Genomic DNA, 18,644 nt, shown 5'->3' on the forward strand with positions numbered 1-18,644 from the left:
TGAAAACAGAAATAGGGAGGGCTATCTGGACTTTCAAAAAATATATACATTGTAAAATGGTTCAAAACTTGTTCCATTGCGTGCCCTAATGAATATGGCCCAGGTTAAACTCCAGCCCCTATCACACGTTAATGGTGGAGGTTGACTGGTTGTTGAACTCACAGGCTTGAGCTCCTCTCTGTTGAGCTTCCTGCGGTACATGAGGAAGGCATGAAGGGTGTTGCCTGCTCTGGCAGCCTGGATGGGGGTGGGCGTCACATACAAGAAGTCCTGGGGAGAGAGAGTGCGTGTGAGAGAGGGAGGAGGCGCCATTTTGACAACGCAAATCAGCATTGCTAAGTGACAAACCAGAAAATACTATTAGTATGTGAAACACCTTCCCCTTTTCCACGAAAGGTGGCAATGATTTATTTGAGAGTATTTCAAGTTTATCAAGTGCTTTTGGACTGTAGGGCCGCTGTTATACTTCCAAAATGTCACCCATAGAGAAATAGATATGTTGTTTAACCTTTCCATACGCGAGTTCCAAATATCTCCAACGGTCACACCAGCCCAAGTTGTTTTATGCACGTATGTCAGAATGCACTCACTGTTCCAAAATGTGATTGTTATGCAACAGGGCAGTTAACACGCGCTGCCTGCTAATTATCTATAGGCTGTGTTTCAACTTGTCAATTTCAAATGATTTTCTAACAAGTTGTATTTTCTAACAACAGTTTGAATTGAGGGTTGTTTCGCTTCATTAATTCACATAGAAATAGCCCATTTCAGCGTTGCGGACAATTTATGATTGAGGCTTCACGGAACCGGACAAACTTCCCTCGTCGAGGAGAGCCCTTCCCCATTTCTTCCGCACATCAAGTATGCAGACATTTGCGCAGTCTTGCACGAACCGGCACATTTTCTGGCTAGCGCTCGCATTGCCTCCATTCTTGTTTTCCTTATAAATAAAAACTTTGGACATATGTGTGTTCCTATCAAAGTAAGTGTCTTATTTTCTGTATATCGTGTTGTCGTTTCTACTGTAGCATGAAGTATGTATGTATGGAGCATAATGTATTTACAGTTTTATTCACATGTTTTCAAGTACTGGTGACAAATAATGCATTCCGATTATTGCATAGATTGTAATGGACACCTATGATGTGTGCAAAATATTTTTTTGAAGGTTGTACTTATTATAATGAGCTAATGCTAAGCTATTTGCCAGCTATGTGTGGCGCCATGTTTGTTGACATTATTCAATGCATTCTGGGTGTCACGTAAACGTCTATCAGACCAAAGATGTTATAATGAGGTGAAGGAATGGTTCACTCATCTTTCGGGTAAACTTCCAGAAGTGAATGAAGGGAAGTGAATGAGCGTAAACGACACACCCCCTTCAACATGCATACTGCAAACAGATCAAACTCATCTTGTCTCCTCTTATTATCTTTGGTTGACGCGAAAAACAAACATGGCGGCGCTCACAAACTACCCATCGTCGGATTACTTTTGATTTCTAGAAAGTGTTTTACTACATTTTTTCGATCAATGTTGAGCTCAACAGTGATATGATGAATTATAAATAGTAATAATAGCTATTAGCTAATTCTTATTGTGGTTTCTGTCAGCCGAGAGTTCTCTAAATATGACCGCTTGTGTTACATCAATATTTCCTAAGTTAGCGCTAGGACTGATGTAGCTTACATTTTCCGGTTTGGATGATTGTGTTATGCTGTTGCTACTTCTGTGAATGGCTGAACATTGCATCCAAAAATAAACTTGTCACATTCAGGACATAACTTTCTAAGGACTGTGTTTGTGCAAAATAGTTCAGTGAAAAAACAGTGTGGCTAGCTCAAATGCTGACTGTTGCCTCAATCGAAACTGGACGTTCTAAATAAACATTCTAATCAAACCGGTTTGAGCGTACGATGAAGGGACCACTGTAGAATGATCACACCCATTTGTTGGGTTAAAGGTTAAATGGACCAAACCATGGTCATCGTTCAAGTAGAATAGGGAATCTTGTTTGCTCTATTTGTTACATTTCTACCTGCAACGTTGTGAACGTTTCACCTCACTGAACACACCTCCGCTATTAGCAGACAGAACGTGAGGAGTAGTCGATGATTTGCTGATACGTACCATGCCGTAGTAGTTGCTGTTGACCATGATAGGGCTCCGTCCTCTCAGGTAGATGTACTCCTCCCACCAGTCGCTCACCTAAAAGGGGAAAAACACAACCCCAGGGTCGTGTTCAGTAGACAAAAAATGGACAACGGGAAGGTAGGTACTATCTGAAGTTGTCCAATAAGAAATGGTTGTTTTCTTGATCCGTTACGAAGTGCCCTAATGAATACACCACATAGAAATCCTCTGTGACACAACCACGCAACATCCTGGCCAGGGCCACAGCCCCTATTACAATGAATAATTCAAAATGGCCTCCGACAAAGATCTACATTGTTCATGGGATTTTTAATGCGCTCCGACAATTAAATTAAAATAGGTCATTTCTACGTGTGCATAACGCCTTTCTTGTCTCATCTCCTGCTCTCTTAAAGCTCATTGGAGGAGAGGATCCAATAAGGAAGGCCAGAGGAAGCAAGGATGTGACAGCTCGTGACGTGTTTGGACACAGCCATAGCCAAAGTCTACATATAAGGGGTTACTTACGTAGTTGGAAGCCCAGAGAGCCTTCAGTTTGAGGTACCACTGTAGCCGGTTCCCCAGGCTGCTCTCAAACTGAGTGGCCAGCGACGTCATGCGTTCAAACTCATCAGGGGTCATCAGCGGCCTCACCGACTCCAGGTACTGCAGAGAAACAGAGAGAGAAGAACAAACACAGAACAATATTCTATAAAATACATCATTATAACATTATGCAGTTGACACAGAACATTATCCCACATACAACAAAACAGAATACACAGAGGGAATGGAGCTAACGTGTGATGGAGGTACAATTGAGTGTTAGAGGTTCAGTAATACTGAGGGAGAGGCAAAGAGAGGTAGACAGAGAGAGAGGTGGAGAGAGATGTAGAGAGAGAGATGTAGCGAGAGAGATGTAGCGAGAGAGAGAGATGTAGCGAGAGAGAGATGTAGCGAGAGAGAGATGTAGCGAGAGAGAGATGTAGCGAGAGAGAGAGATGTAGCGAGAGAGAGAGATGTAGCGAGAGAGAGAGATAGAGAGAGAGATGTAGAGAGAGAGATGTAGAGAGAGAGATGGAGAGAGATGTAGAGAGAGATGTAGAGAGAGATGTAGAGAGAGATGTAGAGAGAGAGAGATGTAGAAAGAGAGAGATGTAGAAAGAGATGTAGAAAGAGAGATGTAGAGAGAGAGTAGAGGTGGAGAGATGGAGAGAGAGAGATGGAGAGAGAGAGGTAGAGGTGGAGAGATGGAGAGAGAGGGGTAGAGAGGTGGAGAGATGGAGAGAGGGAGGTAGAGAGGTGGAGAGAGAGAGGTAGAGAAGCAGAGAGATGTAGAGAGAGGTGGAGAGAGAGAGGTAGAGAGAAAGCAAGCGAGCGGAGGGAGAGATGGCGGAAACTTCCAACCTGCGTGTGTCTTTGTCTATGCTCTGCAGACTCCCCAACAACCGAAAGTTCTGGGTTTCAGGGGAAATGGAAAGAGAGCCTGTGACGCGACTTCCCGCTTTTGGACGTTAACAAAGCACCACTCCATCTTAACTCCTCCTCCACATTTACGGGATTGGTTGAACAGTGCAAAAAAGAGAACCTCCCTTTTTCTCCTCGTCAAGACCAGTACGTAGGGGAGATAGCTTCAGGCCTTTCAATGCTACGTTGGGTTAGTCTTTGTCAAGCGTGAATATCTGGTGAGCGGATATGCTGCATCTTTTGTCAAAATGTATTTCCCTATTGGGACAATAAAGATTGAATTGAAGAGCGTCTCACCCTCTTGACCGTGTCTTTGACGGCCGGCACTGGCTGGTTTGGCAGAGAACCCTGGTAGCTGTAGAGGAGAGGCTGTCTGCCCGAGAATATCCGCACCAGCGCCTGTAACACACACACACACACACACACACACACACACACACACACACACACACACACACACACACACACACACACACAAAGTCAGCCCAAGTCCCAGGGGTGGGGCTAAATGCAGCTCTCCTACGAGCACCTTGAAATGCTACAGCTTTTAAATCTAGCTAGCAGGGTGATTCTTCACCAATCTATCCAATCACTTTTTACACTGATTGCAATGGAGGTAGAAAGATCATTTAAACCCCCCCCCCCAAAAAAAAAGTTGAGAGCTTGAGCTTGCAAGTAAACATTTCATTGTACGATGTACACTACGCCGTATTCTGTGCATATGACAAGACACAATGATTTGATTTTCAATTGTTGGCGACAGTAAGGAGGTAAGGAACAGGTGGGGGGGTTGTACTGACCACCCAGACTTTGGTGGTGTTGGACATCTTGCCGCGCTGCTCGAACATCCAGTGGTGGTAGGACAGCAGCTGCTTGAGGCACATGCGCATGGTGAAGATGAGGGAGAACCAGAGCAGCGTGCTGAACAGCACCGCCGACACCACCGTCTGACACTGGGCACTCAGAGACTGACTGGGAGGGAGGGGTTCATTCCATTAGAGAATGAAAGAGTGGTGGGGGGGGGAGCGGGAGGGTGAGAGGAGCCAGGGTGAGAGAAAGAGAGAGAAGGATTTCAATGATTTGGTGAGAACATCTGAGAAAAGGGGGAAATATTTTATTTCAATACCAGTCTTTAAGCAATATTGGCAGACTTTGAAGACAGTGCAGTGTCTGTGTACAGTTGGTGACTGGTGCTAGCTACCTGACAGGCAGGTGCTCCTGGATCTTGGCGATGAGACCCATGGAGGGGTCGGAGCGCATGTACATGGTGGCCAGGATGGCGATGACCACAAACAGCCAGGAGGAGGGACTGGCCGGGTACACCCCCGTTATCACACCGTTCTGTTGGGGAATTAGGGAGGAAAGAGATTGGTCATTAAGGCACCCAACGGGAGGAAAACAAACTGAAAAAGGGAGGGACTTCACAAACAACAAAAAATTCAAAATAAAAATCCTTTAATTATTTTTGTTTTACGTGCCCTAATAAAACACGACCAATATGACAGCCATTCAAAACCCAATGAACTTCCCAGCCATGTCAACACGGCATATTATCCAACGAGGGTATTGGATAATGCTCTTCACAGCTACTACTATGTACCTTTGGCCTGGTTTTAAAAGCAAAAGCCCACAATCTCCCCAAGCTTATCTCCAGCACGAGTGACGGGACAGACAGAGATACAGCCAAAGTTAAGACCGGGGGAGAACAGAACAGGGACGAATGCGTGCCGGCATTGAGTTGTGACAAACACAGTGTGGGTGTGTGTTTACTAATGTGGTCACCCAGAGGTCATGTTTACCCAAACAGATTAGAGAAATGTGACGCTGCTGGCCGTTCATATTCCAGCGCTCTACTGTTCAGCAGCACTGTGACGTTAACCGACATACTGTTCAGCAGCACTGTGATGTTAACCGACATACTGTTCAGCAGCACTGTGACGTTAAACTATAAACTGTTCAGCAGCACTGTGACGTTAAATGACATACTGTTCAGCAGCACTGTGACGTTAACCGACATACTGTTCAGCAGCACTGTGACGTTAACCGACATACTGTTCAGCAGCACTGTGATGTTAACCGACATACTGTTCAGCAGCACTGTGACGTTAAACTATAAACTGTTCAGCAGCACTGTGACGTTAAATGACATACTGTTCAGCAGCACTGTGACGTTAACCGACATACTGTTCAGCAGCACTGTGACGTTAAATGACATACTGTTCAGCAGCACTGTGACGTTAAACGACATACTGTTCAGCAGCACTGTGACATTAAACGACATACTGTCCAGCAGCACTGTGACGTTAACCGACATACTGTTCAGCAGCACTGTGACGTTAACCGACATACTGTTGAGCAGCACTGTGACGTTAAACGACATACTGTTCAGCAGCACTGTGACGTTAACCGACATACTGTTCAGCAGCACTGTGACATTAACCGACATACTGTTCAGCAGCACTGTGACGTTAAACTATAAACTGTTCAGCAGCACTGTGACGTTAACCGACATACTGTTCAGCAGCACTGTGACATTAACCGACATACTGTTCAGCAGCACTGTGACGTTAAATGACATACTGTTCAACAGCACTGTGACGTTAAACAACATACTGTTCAGCAGCACTGTGACGTTAAACGACATACTGTTCAGCAGCACTGTGACGTTAAACTATAAACTGTTCAGCAGCACTGTGACATTAAACGACATACTGTTCAGCAGCACTGTGACGTTAAACTATAAACTGTTCAGCAGCACTGTGACGTTAAACGACATACTGTTCAGCAGCACTGACATTAAACGACATACTGTTCAGCAGCACTGTGACGTTAAACAACATACTGTCCAGCAGCACTGTGACGTTAACCGACATACTGTTCAGCAGCACTGACATTAAACGACATACTGTTCAGCAGCACTGTGACGTTAAACGACATACTGTTCAGCAGCACTGTGACGTTAAACGACATACTGTTCAGCAGCACTGTGACGTTAAACGACATACTGTCCAGCAGCACTGTGACGTTAAACGACATACTGTCCAGCAGCACTGTGACGTTAACCGACATACTGTTCAGCAGCACTGTGACGTTAACCGACATACTGTTCAGCAGAGGTCAGGTTTAAGTGTGTCAGAGCAGTATGTCCCCTTCTGCCGTTTGTGCTGATATGATTATTATACACAGCCAAGGTGTGTCACAGTAGAGTGACGTATGGAGGCTGTTGTGCAGAAACCATGTGATGTAATTCTAACCGACAGACAGAGAGAAAAGGGAGGAAGACAGGGAGGCACAGAGAGGAAGACAGGGAGGCACAGAGAGGAAGACAGGGAGGCACAGAGAGGAAGACAGGGGGGCACAGAGAAGACAGGGGGGCACAGAGAAGACAGGGGGGCACAGAGAAGACAGGGGGGCACAGAGAAGAAGACAGGGAGGCATAGAGAAGAAGACAGGGAGGCATAGAGAAGAAGACAGGGAGGCATAGAGAAGAAGACAGGGAGGCATAGAGAAGAAGACAGGGAGGCATAGAGAAGAAGACAGGGGGGCACAGAGAAGAAGACAGGGAGGCATAGAGAAGAAGACAGGGAGGCATAGAGAAGAAGACAGGGAGGCATAGAGAAGAAGACAGGGAGGCATAGAGAAGAAGACAGGGAGGCATAGAGAAGAAGACAGGGAGGCATAGAGAAGAAGACAGGGGGGCACAGAGAAGAAGACAGGGAGGCATAGAGAAGAAGACAGGGGGGCACAGAGAAGAAGACAGGGAGGCATAGAGAAGAAGACAGGGAGGCATAGAGAAGAAGACAGGGAGGCATAGAGAAGAAGACAGGGAGGCATAGAGAGGAAGACAGGGAGGCATAGAGAAGAAGACAGGGAGGCATAGAGAGGAAGACAGGGAGGCATAGAGAGGAAGACAGGGAGGCATAGAGAGGAAGACAGGGAGGCATAAAGAGGAAGACAGGGAGGCATAGAGAGGAAGACAAAGACAGACCAATCTTAAGACATGCAAACAGAAGACAATGTAGTAGTCAAGTAGTAGTGCAGTAGAGCAGACAGGCGCACATACAGATAGATGGACAGGGAGGCAGACAGACAGGTGTACAGGCAGGCAATTAAGATAGACAGCGACAACCCGGAGAGATAGTCTGAGGGGATGGCCTAGGCCCTGCCCTTATCGGAGGTCAGGTTTAAGCGTGTCAGAGCAATTTGTCCCCTTACAGACAGATAAGCAGGCGATAAAGATCAACAGCGATAACCCAGAAAGCTGGTCTGGGAATATGTACATTCAGGCTAGCCAGAGAGACACATACACCAAAGAAAGAGAAAGCCAGACAGATCAAAGACCAGACAGACAGGCCCTCGGGCATGTCCAGTACCTTGAGGCGGATTAACTTCTTTTTCCAGGAGCGCAGGCCTGAGAGGTAGATCTCCGTGAGGGCCTGGTGGGACAGCTGCAGGTCGATGCCCTCCGGAGTCACCGTGAACTGGAAGGCCACTGCCTGGTGGGCTTCAGCCATGCCTGGAAAAAGGTACGAAAGGGAGAGAGAGAGAGAAGGGGGCAGATCGAGACAGGTGGAAAAAAATATATATTAAGTGACCATCTTCCATACCAACTACAACTCTTTCGCCTTAACCTACACGTGTGTATGCACAATTATCAATAAAACTATACTGAGTTTAAATCGAGGAGAGGAAATGGTTTAGCCTAATTTGTTTACTTAGCTAAAATGGTCTACAGCAGTGGTTCTCAAACCTCTCCTGGGGGGGGGGGGGGGGGCTCCCAAACGTCTCACAATGATGATGTAGTCCTTAACTTGCTCAGCTGATCATCCAATCAGGAGCTTGATAATTAGTTGATAATAATCAGATATACTTGCTCTTAAATAGTTCAATTACATGGAATGGCTGCGGGTCCCTAAAGAGACGTTTGAGAACCACTGGTCTACAGGACTCATCAGGCGAGTGTCAAGCAAAATACAATTTTTAAATCTCTTTAAAAAACACCCACATCAATAGAAATCCACTTTTTGGAGCTGAAATATGGCCAGAGCTTACCCATGATGTAAGTCAATAAGTCATCGGATGTTATACAGTGCATTCGGAAAGTACTCAGACCCCTTGACCTTTTCCACATTTTGTTATGTTACAGCCTTATTCTAAAAATGATTTTATAAAAAACATTATCAATCTCCACACAGTACCCCATAATGACAAAGCAAAAACAGGTTTTTAGAAATGTGTGCAAACTTATAAAAAAACTGAAATATTACATAAGTATTTAGGCCCTTTACTCAGTACTTTGTTGAAGCACCTTTGGCAGCGAATACAGCCATGAGTGTTCTTGGGTTTGACGCTACAAGCTTGGCACACCTGTAATTTGGGGAGTTTCTCCCATTCTTCTCTGCAGATCCTCTCAAGCTCTGTCAGGTTAGATGGGGAACGTTGCTGCACAGCTATTTTCAGGTCTCTCCAGAGATGTTCGGGCTCTGGCTGGGCCATTCAAGGACATACAGAGACTTGTCTCAAAGCCACTCCTGCGTTGTCATGGCTGTCTGCTTAAGGTCATTGACCTGCTGGAAGATGAAGCTTCACCTTAATCTGAGGTCCTGAGCACTCTGGAGCAGGTTTTCATCAAGGATCTCTGTACTTTGCGCCGTTCACCTTTCCCTCGATCCTGACTAGTCTCTGCTGCTGAAAAACATCCCCACAGCATGATGCTGCTACCACCATGCTTCACCGTTGGTTTCATCCAGAAGTGACGCTTGGCATTCAGGCCAAAGAGTTCAATTCTGGTTTCATCAGACCAGAGAATCTTGTTTCTCATGGTCAGAGTCCTTTAGGTGCCCTTTGGCAAACTCCAAAGGGCTGCCATGTGCCTTCTCCTGAGGAGTGGCTTCCGTCTGGCCACTCTACCATAAAGGCCTGATTGGTGGACTGCTGCAGAGATGGTTGTCCTTCTGGAAGGTTCTCATCTTCACAGAGGAACTCTGTTTATAAATCAGCATAAATCTGCATTAAAATAAGGCAATTTTATAAATCGTAAAATTGCATCATATGATTGCATTTTAGAGCCCCTCTCCCCGCAAGAAGAATGGTTTAGACCACTAAGGTTTTAGGCAAATTCGTTTTGCATGGCCCTGGGCAAAATAAACTTGCCCATTATTTCCATAGTTCGGCTACACATATAACCGTAGCTTATATTCCTTCTACAGTATTTCTATGCTGGATTCACAGCCGCAATTTAAATAATGCATTGATATATAGCTAGCTAGCCAAAATGATAACAGAGCGAATATAGCTATTTGATCATGTCTGTGACCAAATATTAATGACGTCTGGAATCCAACAGAGTTTCACTGGAATTATCCAAACGCAGACAAACTTCAACATGTCAACAGCTTATATAGGCATGATTTAGCTGAGACTCATCTCTTGACAGGTATGCCGGTAGTCTTTTTCTTAAATAATTATTTTCCCCTGACTTACAGCATCTTAAAGCTGCAATGTCACTTTTTGGGCGACCTGACCAAAATTCACATAGAAATGTGAGTTATAGATATGTCATTCTAATTGAAAGGAAGTCTAAAAAGCAGTAAATCTGTTCTATATGCGCCATTTCTATGCTTCCCGTTGTTTCATTTTTTGCATCTATTACTTTCGGTTTTGTATACCAGCTTCAAACATCTGAACAAACAATATTGTTTGTTTGAATTTTAGCAGCCAGGAAATGGCAGAGTGATGTCTACATATTGCACCTTTAACTGAAATGGTGCTCACATAACTTTCATTGACTAGCTAAGGTTAGCATGACAGCTAGTTACACCGACAGCGTTATTTGTCGTAATTTCTCTGCTACACGTGGCAATTACCACAATGTTCCCACCCCCAATTCCTGAATACGTATTAGCAGCCTGCATCAGTCTTCAAGGTGAAACCTAAACAAGAATTTCCTGATGAGCTGCATTGTAACCTACGATGTGATGACACTTGGGGTGAGTTCCAAACGCCACCCTATTCCCTTTATAGTGCACAACTTTTGAGAAGGACCCATATTCATGCATATTCAGGCCCCATATTCATATAGGGCAAGGGTTACACCCAATGTTCCCTCTAAGAGGCTTGCGGGTGCGCAGCTCGCCAGGGACTGGCGTGCAGAAGAAAAACCAGCCCGCGCTGAGAAGCACAAGATTAAAAAGTTGAGTATAGTTCAGAGTTTTCCCCGTTAGTTAACACTATCAACGTTTCCCTTCACTGTGGGAATTGTGATCGAGTCAACGCAATATTAGGCACTTTCAATGCAACATACCGAAACAAAACAATCTATGCAAGACTTAACCTCTACGGGCCACGGTGGCAGTATTGAGAATTTTGAAAAAAATACGTGCCCATTTTTAACTGCCTCCTACACCAACTCAGAAGCTAGGATATGCATATTATTAACACATTCGGATAGAAAACACTCTGAATTTTCTAAAACAGTTTGAATGGTGTCTGTAAGTATAACAAAACTCATATTGCAGGCAAAAACCTGAGAAAAATAGATTAAAAAAAATCAGAATTTTGTGGCTGTACTATTTAGTGTCATTGTTTATTAGATACCATAGTGAGAAAGGATTCAGTTCGCAACTCCTACGGATTCCACTAGATGTCAGCGATCTTTATAAAGTTGTTTGAAGCTTCCATGATTAACAGGGAGCAAATAAGAATGCATTGAAGTTGACGTCCGTGGGATGTCGTCACTTCCATTATGGCCTGCACCTGCGCAATCATGAGACACGGGACATTTTTCAAAAACGTTTTTCTAGACACAGGTGAGGTCGGGTTGAAACATTACTGATGTTTCACGTTAAAAATGGCTCTAAAGATTGATGCTAAACAACGTTTGACATGTTTGAACAAACATAAATAGATTATTTTTGTAACTTTTTTAACTTTTTGCCGTGACTTCACACACCCCCCCGCGCTACTTTTTAGTAGCCACCGAAGCGCTAACAACATGGAACAACTTGGAGTTCTTTGGACATCAATTATGAACTTTGTCAAAAGAAACCACATTTGTTGTGGACCTGGAATTCCTGGAACTGCCAATGGATGAAGATAATCAAAGGTAATGGATTATTGACAATAGTATTATTGATATTACATGGTTACAAGATGATGCTAAGCTAATTAGGCTAGCTTATTGTTCTTAGCACAGCACCTGGTTTATTGCAACTTGTGATTTCCCAGTAAAGTTATTTTGAAATCTGGCAAGACAGTATCATTTACGAAATGTTAAACTATAATTATTTGAATGACAATATTATAATTTACCAATGTTTTCGAATAGTAATTTTGAAAATTGTAACGTTGTTCACCGGAAGCATTTCAGAGAAGAAAAAAATCAGAATTTCACAGCTACTGTAAAATGCGGTTTTTGGATATAAATATGAACTTGATGGAACAAAAAATGCATGTATTGTATAACATAATGTCCTAGGAGTGTCATCTGATGGAGATTGTCAAAGGTTGGTGCATAATTTTAGCTGGTTTCTGCTTTTGGTGACGCCTGACCTTGAATTGAAAATGGATGTTTGTACTTTTGTGGCTATGTACTGTCCTAACATAATCTAACTTTATGCTTTTGCCGTAAAGCCTCTTTGAAAATCGGACAATGTGGTTAGATTAAGGAGATGTTTATCTTTTAAATGGTGTAAAATAGTTGATTGTTTGAGAAATTGAAATTATTAGATTTTTGATGTTTTGAATTTCCAGCCTTGCTAGCAATCCCGTCTCAGGGTTCATTGCTAACCCGTGGCCTCAACAGGTTTTAATATGCAAAACTAACTATGTTGTAGACAGAACGCATCGGAGTACGATTCTATTGCATCGACAGGCACATACTCTACACAGACCGGTGCGCCATAAACAAATCAGAACTGCAGTAGGCCTATATGCAAATAGACCATTGTCATATATGGATTTGTTCTATTCACTTTGAACTGGACTGTTTTACAGCATGAGCTGTCAGTTATCATGCGCTTGTTTTGAGATCGAAGCGAGAACTGCATGTAGCCACTTGTGCACATTTGCTCATATTCTTTGCTAGTTAGTGAGTTATTTGCCCAGTTATAGTTAATTTGTAGCCAACAAGGTGGGAGTGATAGCTTCCTACAAGAGCACAAAACCTGTACATTTCAAAGCCCTCTTTGAAAAGCGAGTCAGGTAAAGAGCTTTTTTTTTTTTTATCTTAAAGGGGCAGTGTTGTATTTTGAGACAGGCTTGAATAAGCTAAGTAGCTAATAGGTAGAGGGTAGCATGACTTGTCTGATTCTCTGTAAGAATGGTATGGGAATAATAACTCATTTTATTTGGTAAAGTGGTTTCTTGCATCAAACAACATTTTCAGTCACCTTGTCTGAAGGACAAGTGGATAAACAGGTTAATGTCAAACCCTGCGTGTTTCATGGAATGTAAGCCTGCATCAAACACCTCACATTGGCTGTTACTGTAGGCTGAAATGATAGAAACCCTATTTCCATGTTAAAATGTTATGTGATTTATTTTCTCCATCATTTTTTTTTATGGTAGGCCACTCTGGGAGGCCTACATTATGATCAATAGCCACATTAGCCACTGTAAAAACAGTAAATTAAAGCGGGTACAACCTCAGTGTTCACAGTAAACGCACTTCAAGACCTCAAGACCTGAAATTTCTGCCGAAAAATATTAAAGGGAACTTTGGTTCCACCTGATAATTAATTGCACCCACCTGGTGTCCCAGGTCTAAATCAGTCCCTGGTTAGATGGGGAGAATAAAAAAAGACAGTGGAACTGGTTTTGACGTCCAGATTTGAATTTGAGTGATAGGGAATAGAGTGCCATTTGGGAAGCACCCTTAGTTTAGGCCCATGGGTTGGAGGGGTTCACCCTTAAAACTATTATTTAATTCAATGTTTATGAAAACGCTCATTCGAGAATTGCAACAGAAAAAAACAATAATCCAGACCATATGTCTCTACCATATATGGCTCAAAGGTTAGACCATTTACTCTGTGAATTTAGTATGATTAGAGTGAATTTCATTACGTACATTGTCAAAGGAGGTCACTGCTCAAGAGAACTCGGTCACTGCGCCGTGGGCAACTTCGAATGACAACTGACAAGCAAGCTAGTGGCTGCAGGTTTGTGTGTAACATGGCTTTTTTCTCTCAATTAAATCTTCAGAACACTAAAAATTTCACACACACATTTACAAAGCTAACAGACTGAATTTGAATATCTACCCTCCCCAAAAAATATCTGTTCAGGTTTTCATAGTGTATTTTTGAGTCTTTCCATTTCAATCTCCATAGAAACAGCACCTCTCAACATTGATTGACCAGGGTTATAGGAATAGAGGCACCTAAACGACTCTCAGACCATGAGAAACAAGATTCTCTGGTCTGATGAAACCAAGATTTAACTTTTGCCCTGAATGCCAAGCGTCACATCTGGAGGAAACCTGGCACCATCCCTACGGTGAAGCATTGTGGCGGCAGCATCATGCTGTGGGGATGTTTTTCAGCGGCAGGGACTGGGAGACTAGTCAGGATCGTGGGAAAGATGAACAGAGCAAAGTACAGAGAGATCCTTGATGAAGAGCGCTCAGGACCTCAGACTGGGGTGAAGGTTCACCTTCCAAAAAGACAACGACCCTAAGCACACAGCCAAGACAACGCAGGAGCGGTCCTTGAGTGGCCCAGCCAGACCCCGGACTTTAACCCGGACTTGAACAATGTCTAAGAACCGGTCTTTGCTTTGTCATTATGGGATATTGTGTGCAGATTGGGGGGGGGGGGGGCACTATTTAATCTTAAGAATAAGGCTGTAACGTAACAAAATGTGGAAAAAGTCAAGTGGTCTTAAAACTTTCAGAATACACTGTCAATAGTGGCAGGGACTAAATGTAGGCTATATGCATGTGTGCTCTGGAAACAGAGATCAATAACATTGAAGAGAGTCTCTCAAAGAAACACTGTATAATACTGTTATCATTCGGTCTCATCTGTGTCAGTCAGTGCACCCCCAGGGCGATTTGGGTAAGAATCGCCCAACTGCTGTTTTTAAAGGGATACTTCAATGGGATACCATTTGTATGTCTCTGCGTGCAGTTTGAATGAAGGTAGCATATCGTTAGCTTAGCGCAATTGCTGGAAGTCTCCTGTAACTACTAGCCAGCTCCTCTCAAAAGCAGAGAAATTGACATTTAACTACTCCAAAGCTGGGTGGTTAGCACTTTGTACTTTTAAGTATTCTTCACAAGTGTATCTGAAATTATAATATTTTGATTATAGTCTCCGAACTATGCATTTCATTCATCCGCTTGTGACGGTGGGAGGAAGAATAGGCTATGGCAAGTGTCAACACAGCTGGCCCGCTGACACAACTGCAGTTTTGAACAAGTTTGTTCGCTAGATAAAAGTAAGCAAAGTGTGAGAAGAACACAGACAGCCATTGCACGTCCAAAGCAATATCATTTTTAACTATTAGCAAGCTTACGTTAGCAAGTAGCGAGCTAGCCCACATACACATGACCAAAAGTATATGGACATGTGCGGGCGCTGCAGGATTTCAGTCTTTCACGGCGTAGTGTGTTACCAATTGTTTTCTTGGTGACTATGGTCCCAGCTGCCTTGAGATCATTGACAAGATCCTCCCGTGTAGCTCTGGGCTGATTCCTCACCGTTCTTATGATCATTGCAACTCCACAAGGTGAGATCTTGCATGGAGCCCCAGGCCGAGGGAGATTGACAGTTCTTTTGTGTTTCTTCCATTTGCGAATAATCGCACCAACTGTTGTCACCTTCTCACCAAGCTGCTTGGCGATGGTCTTGTTGCCCATTCCAGCCTTGTGTAGGTCTACAATCTTGTCCCTGACATCCTTGGAAAGCTCTTTGGTCTTGGCCATGGTGGACAGTTTGGAATCTGATTGCTTCTGTGGACAGGTGTCTTTTATACAGGTAACAAGCTGAGATTAGGAGCACTCCCTTTAAGAGTGTGCTCCTAATCTCAGCTCTTTACCTGTATAAAAGACACCTGGGAGCCAGAAATCTTTCTGATTGAGAGGGGGGTCAAATACTTATTTCCCTCATTAAAATGCAAATCAATTTAACATTTTTGACATGCGTTTTTCTGGATTTTTGTTGTTATTCTGTCTCTCACTGTTCAAATAAACCTACCATTAAAATTATAGATTGATCATTTCTTTGTCAGTGGGCAAACGTACAAAATCAGCAGGGGATCCAATACTTCTTTCCCTCACTGTATGTTCTTTCTATATGTACTGCAACATTGTATTCACGGGTTTATCCTGTTTCCTCATTTCAGGCACTCCAAGATTCAACGTTGTCTACCCAAAACAATGGATTGCCCAGGCGATATCACCCGACCAGTCAAAGATTCAGAATGACTTGATGGAGCGCGTCCTGCAGAGAAGCATTGGAAAAATGTCAAAGCCCCCCATCCTAAAACCCAGAATGGAGGTGGTCATTGCAGAGACACTTGAGGGCTATTCTGACCCCCCACCGTATCCATGAACATGGTCCTCTTTGCACTACTACCGAACACAAACACACTCCAATGTAACAATTTGTTAGCCTCTGGTCATTAGCACACTATCTGTAGCCTCTAGGTCATTAGCACTATCTGTAGCATTTTATCAAAATCCATTCACTGTAGGCTACTAGTGTACATAACAGCACCGCCATACCTATTTTATTTAAGTTTAAGTATATTTGAGTTTGAATTAATGTGAATTGTGTGAATGCCTTGTCTATATTGTGGAGGGTACATTATGTGCAGCGATCTGTATTGTTGTAAACAAAATCAATAATTGTCATCTTTGCTGGTTCATCAACTGAAGACCATGTTTTGATGGGTCTTCTCCACGTCGACGGGGCCGCAGTAGAGAAGGTGAAAGGCTTCAAGTTCCTCGGCGTACACATCACTGACAATCTGAAATGGTCCACCCACACAGATAGTGTGGTGAAGGTAGTTCAACAGCGCCTTTTCAACCTGAGGTGGTTAAAATAATGTCGCTGGGCCCCTAAGACCCTCACAAATTTTACAGATGCACCATTGAGAGCATCCTGTCGGGCTATATCACCTGGTACAGCAAGTGCACCACCCGCAACCGCAGTGCTCTCCAGAGGGTGGTGTGGTCTGCCCAACGCATTACCGGGGGCAAACTAGCTGCCCTCCAGGACACCTACTGCACTCGATGTCACAGAAAGGCCAAAACGATCAAGGACATCAACCACCCGAGCCACGGCCTGTTCACTCCGCTATCATCCAGAAGGCGAGTTCAGTACAGGTGCATCAAAGCTGGGAAAAACAGCTGTCAAATAGCCATCACTAGCCGGCTACCATCTGGTTACTCAACCCTGCACCTCAACCCTGCCCTGTATACAGACATGGAATCATTGGTCACTTTAATAATGTTTACATACTGTTTTACTAATTTCATATGTATACATTATTCTAGTCAAAGCCACTCCAACATTGCTCATCCTGATTATTTATTTCTTCATTCTATTATTTTCAATGTGTGTATTGTAAGACACTACTGCACTGTTGGAGCTAGGAACACAAGCATTTTGCTACACCCGCAATAACCTCTGCTAAATACGTGCATTTGACCAATAAACCAAATACCTAAAGTACTCAAATTTTACTGATACAATGATCTGACTGCTATATTTTATACATAACTACATCTCATGTGGCATACTGTAATTAATCACTTATAGTGGATAGTGACAAAAGATGTCACTGATGCAAATGGCATTTTACTGTGATGACAGAACTGTAACAAAACACACTGGTTCACTTCAAAAAGTATTTATTACTGATGACAGAATTATAACATACTGGTTCACTTCAAAAAGCATTTAGTGTGACTTGAAATTGTTTAAAGTCTTAGTCATATGTACAGAATACGCATGGTATACAATGAAGTGCTAACTTGCCGGTTCCTTCAACAATGCAAAAATAAAAAGAGTACAAACATAAAATAAAATGGTTAGACACCGTCTGGCTGTGAAGCTGAGTGATTGGTGAAATTACAACATGCCCATCACATCCTCCTCCTTAGAATCCCACGGAAACTCCTGCCGGCGAGTGATATTTGCGACAAATGGTACAAACACATGAAGGGAAGACTTCTGTTCCCTCGGCCCAGTCCCGCTTCCTTCAGTACCCACTCCAACAGCAGCCTGCATTGACAGAACAAATAAGTAGCTAGAAACAAATAAATCTAATAACAAGAAACTGTTTTTAATTTGATCAGAGTGCAATTATAAATAACAAAATTATATATTGATAACTTTTGTTACGTGTGCTAGGACAAGAAGAATACAACTTACTCGATATACACCTGTCCATTCGGTCCGGCATGTCTGGGTTGCTTCTTTCAGTTTATTTTTGGGACATGGAAGAATGTCTCTAACTCAATGATTGAGGAGTGCAGAAAAGTCTGGTTTGTTAGTCACTGGGTGCGCCACTTTCTTCGCCCGAGATATCCATCCCTCCCAATCAATGGCAGTATGAAGTCCCACTGTGTAGCAGAAACACTCAACATCGGTTGCCATATCCCGCCGCTGCACCACCAGTCCCTCTGACCTAGCCACCGCTCCACCAATTTCAAAAATATTGATAAATGACCAACCTGAGTTGTTAAGTCCATATCTCTGCTCGAGAGGAGCTGGCTAGTAGTTAACGCTGACTACCAGCAATTGCACTAAGCTAACAATATGTTACCTTGAACTTCCTTAAACTGCACGCAGAGACATAATGGGGTCCCCGAGTTCCTCTGACTATGGGTAAGTAGGAAATTACCCCAAATCCCGAAGTTGCCCATCCTTTTAATACAGTAAGTATTGCCCATCCATCACTAAAGGCAGACTGACCAGGCAGACATAATTTTTTATTTTTTTTTATAAAAAAAAATAAAAAATTAAGGTTTCCTTTGCTCTTCAAAGCTAAACCGGTTCAGGATGGGCATTCAAGCAGCCTCAGCTGCTAAATAG

The 18,644-nt window shown here is 43.3% G+C and overlaps 1 protein-coding gene across 2 annotated transcripts in view; it reads right to left on the reverse strand.

Annotated features, from left to right (window-relative positions):
- LOC115160513 (carnitine O-palmitoyltransferase 1, liver isoform) overlaps positions 1 to 18,644 on the reverse strand; it is a 44,484-nt gene that overhangs the window by 13,674 nt on the left and 12,166 nt on the right. For both annotated transcript variants that reach the window (XM_029710691.1, XM_029710685.1), the window contains exons 2-8: positions 7,974 to 8,116; positions 4,802 to 4,941; positions 4,401 to 4,572; positions 3,898 to 3,999; positions 2,662 to 2,799; positions 2,131 to 2,208; positions 163 to 270 (exon numbers count right to left, since the gene is read on the reverse strand). In XM_029710691.1, coding sequence (XP_029566551.1) covers positions 163 to 270; positions 2,131 to 2,208; positions 2,662 to 2,799; positions 3,898 to 3,999; positions 4,401 to 4,572; positions 4,802 to 4,941; positions 7,974 to 8,114 — 879 coding nt within the window. In that variant the 5' untranslated portion in view covers positions 8,115 to 8,116. The remainder of the gene's footprint in view (positions 1 to 162; positions 271 to 2,130; positions 2,209 to 2,661; positions 2,800 to 3,897; positions 4,000 to 4,400; positions 4,573 to 4,801; positions 4,942 to 7,973; positions 8,117 to 18,644) is intronic.

The sequence above is a fragment of the Salmo trutta genome, chromosome 2 (assembly GCF_901001165.1).
Source record: "Salmo trutta chromosome 2, fSalTru1.1, whole genome shotgun sequence".
NCBI lineage: Eukaryota > Metazoa > Chordata > Actinopteri > Salmoniformes > Salmonidae > Salmo > Salmo trutta.